The 8,555-nt window shown below is 67.7% G+C and overlaps 1 protein-coding gene and 1 long non-coding RNA gene across 2 annotated transcripts in view; both read right to left on the reverse strand.

The window, feature by feature from the left end:
- The window catches only part of LOC115300833, a 1,880-nt gene extending 1,305 nt beyond the window's left edge, over window positions 1-575 (reverse strand). Inside the window, exon 1 of the long non-coding RNA XR_003912876.1 lies at window positions 488-575. This is a non-coding gene — a long non-coding RNA (uncharacterized LOC115300833). The remainder of the gene's footprint in view (window positions 1-487) is intronic.
- A 2,966-nt stretch (window positions 576-3,541) lies between these two features.
- The window catches only part of ASPG (asparaginase), a 23,584-nt gene continuing 18,570 nt past the window's right edge, over window positions 3,542-8,555 (reverse strand). The window contains 5 exon segments of the mRNA XM_029951741.1: window positions 3,542-4,082; window positions 4,313-4,375; window positions 4,633-4,732; window positions 6,548-6,634; window positions 8,349-8,540. Coding sequence (XP_029807601.1) covers window positions 4,071-4,082; window positions 4,313-4,375; window positions 4,633-4,732; window positions 6,548-6,634; window positions 8,349-8,540 — 454 coding nt within the window. The 3' untranslated portion in view covers window positions 3,542-4,070.

Here is an 8,555-nt window from a genome sequence, read left to right on the forward strand (position 1 = left end):
GGCGTCCCCGCCTCCAGCGCCCGGCCGGGTGGCACCTGGCGTCCCCGGGGCCCGGGGACCACACCCGCTCCCTCCGGCCCCGGACCCCCCCTGCCCCGACCCCCTCCCCGGCACCCGGTCTCGCTGCGGGGGGCGCAGTGGCTGGGCAGGCAAGGCCCGGGGCGCGCTCCGCGTGGGGGTAAGGGCGCGGGGCGGACACGCCCATCCCTGCCCCTCTCACTTCAAAGGGAACTTCGTGGGAGGGGGGAACAAAGAGAAAGTGAAACTAGATGGAGGAGAGGGAGGGAAAGAACGCGCCTAGCCGGTTCCTGGTTCTCAGACCCTGGTTCTCAGAGAGTAAGGAGGGCACCCCTACCCCCCAGGGCCCACGCTGGGAGCCCCATGCCGCCCCCATCCCCCACATGGGGCCACAGCCCACGCCATGCCCCCCCCCCCCGCGGCATGCGTCAGCGGAGCCCCATGCGCTCTGGCCTGCCCACTTAGTCACCTGGAGATGTTGGGGCCCGACCGGCGGCTCCCTCCAGGGCCACTTGCAGGGAGCTGCCCGCTGCGGGCGCGTGGGGCTTGTGCGGCTCTGAGCTCTAGGAGAGACAGTTTGGACTGAGTATCCTGAAGTCATCAGCCCCCATTTTGAGCCGCTGGTGTGGCCCCAGGGGGAGGGTGGCAGGGGCTGAGTTCAGGGCGTCACACACACAGCCCCCAGGAGACCAGCGTCCTCTTGGCTCAGGGGCCCGAGTTGGTTCCGCAGGGACGCAGCCACCGAGTCATGGTGGACACTAGGCATTTTCACCCGCTGTCTGTGGTTTCCCTGCTTGACCCTGCAGAGTGAGAGCCACGGGTTTCCTCCCTGCCCCCTCATCCCACCCACCCCCACCCCAGCCCTGAGGCTGTGAAATGTTTAGGGCCACTAGACGCGGCGGTCCTGGCGGGGACAGCGACGGAGGCGGCCCGGCGGCAGGGGCAGGGGCGCGGCGCCCCGCCTGGGGGACGATTGGGAATTCCTTCCCATCATCACTACCACTGCCACCACCACAGCACACCTCTCCTGCCTCCAGCGACCGGGCACAGCCCAGACCCCTCCCCCAACACTCCCCCCCAATCCAGCAAAGGTGGGTCAGTGTGTCCAGCAGCAGACAGGACTGGTGACGGGAGAGCGACATTACACGGACCTGTGGGCCCCACCTGCAGCAGGAGACACTGAAGTATAACCTGAAAGGGAACTTCCTGGCACACAGCGAAATGGGGTGGGCTGTCGCTGGGAGTGGGGTGGCCCGGGGGCCCTGAGGAGTCTGACCGTATGCTGGGAAACACTGGGTAAACACAGATAGTGGCCTAAGTGAGAACGAGATGTTTCCCAGAAATAGCCTGGGACCCCGGCGATTTGAGATGCGCCTGGGAGCCGAGGCCCCACCCAAAGGGCAATTAGTGGGCGTGAGCGGCACAGCCCTCCCCCTGGTGCCACCGAGACCCCACGGGCTCCAGACGCCCCCCACGTCTCACCCCAGCCCCGGTGCCAGGTTCCCGGGTGACGCCCTCAGGAGGGGAGGAGGCTGCGCGGTGCCAGGTGGGCCCAGAGCCCGAGTGTGCCAACGTGCAGCCTGAGCGCACGACCCGGCCTCAGTTTCTCAGCTGTAAAATGGGAGGGAAACACAGCCCGTGCCCTCCTGGCAGCACAGTGGGACGTGATGAGCTAGCACATGGCGGAAGGGGAGCCTCAATGTCGTCACCACATGGCCACTCGGGCTCACCCGATTCTTGTTGGGACCCAGGGGACTGGCCCTTTGCTGCCCCGTGGCCACTGGGTGACTGTCAGAGGAGCTGACTTATAGATCCAGACCGGCCTCTTCCCAGGGACACAAAAAGGCGCTGAGGAAGTTTCCAGGCATGTGCCTGTGACTTTCCACACCTTTCTGAGACACACCCCCCCAGTCCGGGAGCTGCTCCCTGTGCGGCTCTGTGTCCCACAGGTGTAGGGGCCCAGGAATGTGGTTCTGTCCCCACCACCTGCCCTGGGGGGGGCACTCTCCCCCTCTGCCTGGCTGGCAGTGAGCCACCTGGGGAAGAGCCAAGCCAGCACGTGCTCTCCCTGGGACACCCAGGACACAGGCTAGGGGGACGCTATGATACTGCCGGCTGTGGAGGGTGCGGCCACGCGGGCTGAGGAGAGCTGCCTGCAGCCTTCACAACCTGGGGCTCCTCGGGGTCTGAGAGAAGGCTGGGGACCCAGGGCTGTGAGCAAGCAGGGCCCCAGGGACACGGAGGGGGCGCTGGGCCGAGGGACCCTCCTTGCCTCCACCAGGCCTGTGTCCCGCTGTCCTGGCCCCCCACTCTGCCCCCCCAGCCCCCTTCTTCCCCCATAACCCCCTCACAGGCCTCCATCAGGGTGGGGGGCAAAGGCTCCCGGGACCAGCGTGCTCATGTGGTGTGACCTGGTTGTGCAAGGCCCAGGCACACCCGTGTCTGGGCGAGAATCTGGAAGGCTGCCAGCCGAGGTGCCAGCCCGGGCCTGGGAACTAGGCTGAGAAGCCTGGGGGTGAAGGCGGAGCCTCCCCCCCCCCCCCCCCCCCCCCCCCCCCCCCCCCCCCCCCCCCCCCCCCCGGGACCGGCCCCAGCTGCACAGTGGGCGCCCAGGGCAAGCTCTTTGGGGTCACGCCGTTCCCCCAGAGCCGGGCCTGGCTCTCCCAAGCCCCCACCCCAGGGGCCAGATGGATGGACAGACAGACAGGAAGCCTTAAGTGGGCAGTTAAAGAGCTGCCAAGGTGGTGGAGAACCCGGATGGAGGTATCCTCTCTCCTCCCCCTCCTCCCCTCTGCCCTCCCTGCCCCCATGCTCTCCTCAGCTCAGCAAGGAGGGGTGAGGAACTGTGTCTGGGGGGAGGGAAGCCTCAAGCCAGGCCAGGCCCAAAGCAACAGGGGGGCCGGCGTGGGCCTGAGGGGCCCCTGCACTGGCTCTAGTTGGGACAGAGAACCAGCCGGGGGTCCAAACACCTGACCTCACTCTCAGCCAGGCCACCCACAGGACTCGGGGCTGCCCACCAGCCCTGGAAAGCCACACCCACTGGCCGAGGTGCCCTGGTCACCCAGGCTGTGGCGACTGGGTGACCAGGGCCGGCAAGGGTCACCCCCTCATTCCTCCCCGGGCAGGGGCCATGGGCACACTGGGCTGGACTGAACCTTGGGGGGCAGCCAGACCGACTGGGAGGGGCCGGGAGGACTAGAGTGCCGGCCCGGTCAGGTCGGTCTGCACAAGGCGGGTCAGGCAGAGGCAGGGGTGGGTGGGGGCTGCTGGGAGGAGGAGGCTCCAAGTGTCAAGACTGAGAAGGAGCGGACGGAGGGAGGAGATGGGGCAGAGGCTGTGTGGAGGAGGTGCAGCCTGAAGGCGCCTCCGGAAGAGGGAGGTAGGACAGTGGGTGGCCCGGCCTGGCGTCCCTCACCCCCAGGGTGCTGAAGACATGGCCCTTTGACCCAGAGCCCAGGGCGCGACTGCCCACACACACACCCACGGTCCTGGGACCCAGAAGGACGCCCTGGAGCCTGGGTCGGGGTACCGAGGGAGGGCCCTGGAGAGACTTTATTGCCACTCTGCCCGGCCAAGACGTTTAGGCTGTGTGGGGAGCAGTGGGGAGCCGCGGGGGGCAGTCCCAGTCTGGGTGGTGGGGCGGCGCCCCTCGGCAGCCACAGACGGAAGGAACAGCCTGCTCAGTGGCAAGGCAGCTTCAGGTGAGACCCCAGGTGGCACTTCCCAACTGATGGGAAGTCTCTGAGACCTCTTCCCTGAGGCGCAGGCAGTGTGTGGGGGCAGGGCCACCAGACAAGCCCTCGTCCTGGGGCCCAGCCTTTCCCAGGGAGGGACCCAAGGGCCTGAGCAAATGCAGTCAGACATGAGAGTCTTCTAGAGGGCCAGATGACAGAGTGGGGGATGGGGTGTGCGGTAGGAGGCAGGTGGGAGCCCCCAGTCCAGTGGGGTGGGCAGGGTGGGCAGGACGTGCAGGACAGGGACCTGAGGTCCCCTCCAGGCTCCAGGAACCTCTTGGCCGTGGCCAGGGCCCTCCAGCGCTGTGGTCGGGTGTGTCACAGAGTGGCCTGATAGGACAGAACACACGAGGTCTGAGGTTGACCCTTCCTATGGGAAGCCCTCCCGGATTGCTCCCTCCAGGCACTCTTTGGCTCCCCCTATGCAGTGTGTGACCCTCCTACAGAAAAAGCCCTGCAGGCCTAACTGACTTGGACCCACGTCAGCCTCCTCCGGCTCTGTGACCGGCCCTCAGACACATCCCCAAAACACCGCCCTATGCAGGGAAGAGGGGACTTACGGGGTCTGCACCCTGGAGCTTCTGAAGAAAGGTCACCACTTCCAGGTGCCCAGCTGCTTCTGCCTGTGGGAGGGAGCATGTGGGGGGGGGGGGGGCTCAGGAATACCGCCCAGCAGCCCGGCCCCTGACCACCCACCTGGATGTCTTCCCTGGCTCTTCCCACCCATGCCTGCCACAGCTCCGGGCCCAGGGCCCAGGACGGCAGGAGTCTGGGCATCGGGGGTAGGGGGAAAAGGAGGGGAGGCCAGGGGAACGGGCAGGAGGCCTTCCTGGAGGAGATGGCCTCAGAGAGGGCAGTGGGGAACACCCGTGGCACTCACAACAAGCAGGGCGCTGCGCCCGTCATAGCCTGGGCAGCCCAGGTCGGCCCCCGCCCTCCACCATGACTGCAGGCCTTCGAGGTCCGCCCTGGATGCCAGCCTGGGAGAGGGAGCAGAGGAGGGCGCTGTCAGGACCCCGGGCGCTTTCCCAAAGCCAGCCCCAAACAGCGGGCCGGGCGGCCGGGCAGGAGGGCAGGCTGCAGGGCCCCCTGGGGGCCGGCGGGGGCCTGGAGTCTGGTGTCAGCCAGCAGGGGCGTCTGTGACTCAGGCGGAGGGTGCGCCCATGCGCACGCTCACACAGCGTGCACGTGCACGCGCACACGCCCTACGTGCAGGCCAGTTTCATGTTTCACAACAGCGCTGTCTCTGGGCGGGGTTGGCAGAGGCGGCAGGTAGGTCCACGGCCTCCCGGTGGTTCAGGGAGACACGCGGGGGACCCTTGACGGGTGGCCTGGACCTGTGTGACGAGGCAGGTGCCCACTGGGAGGGGGACCTGGGCCCCCCTGCCCTCCATCCTCCTCCGCTCCCAGAGGAGCCCACTCCCCACCCAGGGGCTGGCCCGGAAAGGGGGCACCAGGTGTGCCGGCTGAGGGCAGGGCTGCTGCAGGGGGGGCTATCCCCCCAGAGGGGCCTCAGTGACCCCCTCCTAGTCAGGAGGCGGCAGCAGCCCCCACAGTGGCGCTGAGTTATTTCTGGGGTGACTCGTGTGGGTGGCATCGCCAGCCCCTCCCCGGACCTGTCACCAGCCTCCCACACACTTTTGTGTCTCAGAAGGGGCCCCAAATCCAGCCAAGTAGCTCAGGCTGGACAAGCCCAGCCCCAGGCGGAGTCCTGGACGCTGTGGGACCTGGCACTGCCCCTCCTGCCTCGGTTTCCCCACTTGTCATGGAGCCATCAAGGCCCACCTGGCCGTGCACCCCGGAAGTCCCTGCAGAGCCGCGGCCAGTGGTTGTGAGTGGTCCCCTCCCTTGCTAGGTCCTAACAGACCCATCACGTCGGAAAGCCCCCTTGTCCCTGTCACCCCTCTGGGAACACAAGATCAGAGCAGGAAAGCCTGAGGCTGGGGCCCAGAGGGGGCTCTCCACCCCACCCCACCCCAAGGACGGGGGCCTCCAGGGTCAGGGGAGGCTGGCACTGAGGTGCAGGGGTGGGGAAGGCGCTGGCTCGTGGGGACACGAGGGCCAAACCTTCGGGGCTTCCTTGTGAGCAGAGAGCATGCCCACTCCTCACCCCTGGCCATTCAGCCTGAGACCCCACTGTCCCCACCCCCTCTCCAGGCTCAGGGGCTCTGACGGTGAGGGCTGCGGAACTAGGCTGCCTCTAGCACCCCAACCCTGGTGATCCCCAGTGCCCAGGCCTGGCCTCCCACACAAGCCTCTCCTGCCCTCGGCCTCTCTGTCCCCACCCCCACGTGGCCCCCAGAGCCAGCCTGGGAGGCTAACAGGCGGCACCACGTGACCCAGTGCAGGTGGGGGTGTGTCAGAGCCTCAGCAGCCCTCCTGGGAGGGGTGACGGCAGGTGCGGGAAGCCCTGGGCCTGCCCTCCACCTGGAGACACCCCTGTGCCCGTCTCCCCCGTGCCCCAGTGTCCCCAAGCCTGCCTTGGTGTCACCCAGGGCACCTGTGAGGTCAGAGCCACATTAGCAACTGGCTGCAGTGTGCCAGGGCTGGACCTGTGGTTAGTTTACCAGGGACAGCGACCAGGGCCACGACTGTGCGGCCACACTGGAGCCCATCCCACGGGCAGGTGGGAGGAGACCCGTGAGACCTGTCACCCAGCCCGAAGGTGGATCAACTCCCCTACCCCACACTGCCCCCAAGCCCCAGGGTGGGTTCTCTTCCTCTGAAGCCCCCCACCCAGCCCACCGGCCCTCTCTGCAGGCCTGACCGCCACCCGGCGTCCCCACAGCCCTCACCTGCACAGTTCTGTCCCCGCCTCCTCCAGCTCCTGGGGGGACAGGCAGGCCCCCGCTGCCCGCAGCAGCCCAATGACATCCTGATGCCTGCCACGAGGCCAGAGAAAGGGTGCTGACTGCCTGCCCAGGCAGCCTCAGCTCCAGCACAACAATGCCTCACCCCTGCCCCCCTGCCCTGCCCGGGCCCCCCACCAGGGCCCCTGTCCCCCGCCCCCAGCCCGGGCCAACACAATGCCCCTCCACTCCTCCAGGGACCTTCCCAGGACATCGTGGGTCTGCAGGGCGGGACTGGGACTGACCCCTACCCATGCAGGGGTGTCCGTCAGCCCTGACTGACAGCTCCTCCCCCTGCATCATGAGGCCCCTGCCCTGGTCCCCCTCAGCCTAGCCTAAGGGCCCAGCGTACTCTTGTGAGCACCTGAGGACAGCCAGGCCTCACCACACGCTGGTCCCAGCCAGGGGGTGGGGAAACCGAGTCACCCGGGCCTGCACTCTGCCCTTGGAGGCCGGGCGTGGATGAGCCACCAGTGGATAAATGCGGGTGGCAGGGCCCCAGAGTAGGGCCCCCCCATCTGTGGGCTTCTGGAGGCTGACGGCCCGGCCCGGCCTGGAGCCGCCCATCGGGTGCGCTCGGGAGAGGGGGGAGGGGGCGCGGAGCCCTGACCAGGCCCCTTGCCCAGCAGCGTCCGAGCACTGTACACCCACCGTCACCCCGCGTTTAGGAGGCCTGGGGAGGCGGGTGGGGCTCCTGGCCTCGCCCTCTCTGCCCTGAAGAGCCCTCTAGAGCACAACAGGTCTGGGAGGGAGGCCGGGAGACCGGTTTGGGGGGGTGCTGTTGTGCGGGGGGCGGGGCCGGGGCAGGGGCGGTGAGCTCATCACGATCCACCCGCACCCAGCTGGGTCACCAGACCTCATACCCCGCCACCCCGTCCTGGGGGCCCCCCACGGTCATGCTCACAAGAGTCTGGTCAGGAGGGTGCCACCCACTGCTCCCCTCACGGGGGGCGACATGCCCACCTAGGGCTCCCGGTGCTCCCTGGGGCTCCAGGACTTGGCCCGGCCAGTGGGGCAGCCCCCGGCCCACACACCCTCGGCGTCTCTCCATGAGACCTACAGGCACGCCCCCCTACACACCAGAAAATAACCCGGAGCTCAGCTCTGCAAGTCCTCACGGGGTGGGGTGCACACGCGTGCATGAGCGCACACACCCATGCACACACACACTCGCACACGCACACATGCACACACAGCCAGGCCAGCACCCCTGCCTTTAAAAAGCCAGAGTTTGCTGGGTGGGGCAGACCTGGAGGACATGTCCCTGCCTCGCTGGCTGAGCCTGTCCCGCGAGGGCACCGTGCCCAGCCCAGCCTCCCACCTGGCACTGCGTAGCCTGCTTCACACCTAGGACATGCGGTGCTGGGCCAGGGGCTGCTCCCCTTTGCCTCCAGCCCCTCAGGTGCCTGTGGGCGACTTGCGAGGGCACATATTCAGCCCCTGGAGCTTTGTCAGCATTTTTCCTTCCTAGAAACTCCGTTACCAGGGTCTTGCTGGACCTGCCTGGCTGAGCTAGAGGTCACCTCCTCCAGGAAGCCCTCCCTGACCACCCTACCCATGCAGTCCTCCCTGTCTGGGCCCAAGCATGGTCACTGCTAGTACCTTGCCAGGTTTGGGGGGGGTGGGCAGTGAGGCCCCAGGAAGCAGATGTCCTCAGCTCCGCCTGGGGAGGCTGCGTCAGCACGGGCAAGCAGGCAGCCCTCTCGAAGGCAGCCACGCCCAGGCCCACCCCACGTGCCGCAGGTACCTGCCCTTCACCGCCAGCAGCAGCGGGCTCAGTCCATCCTCATCGCGGGCGCTCACATCCAGCCCTCTCTGCAACAGCATGGCGACCACCTCGGGGTGGCCTCCCCGGGCGGCCGCGTGCAGAGCGGTCTGACCGTTAAAGTTCTCTTGGCTCAGGTCACTGCCCTGGGGTGAGGCACGGGCCTGTCACACGCTGAGAGAGGGCTGC

The sequence above is a fragment of the Suricata suricatta genome, chromosome 9 (assembly GCF_006229205.1).
Source record: "Suricata suricatta isolate VVHF042 chromosome 9, meerkat_22Aug2017_6uvM2_HiC, whole genome shotgun sequence".
NCBI classification, from domain to species: Eukaryota; Metazoa; Chordata; class Mammalia; order Carnivora; family Herpestidae; genus Suricata; species Suricata suricatta.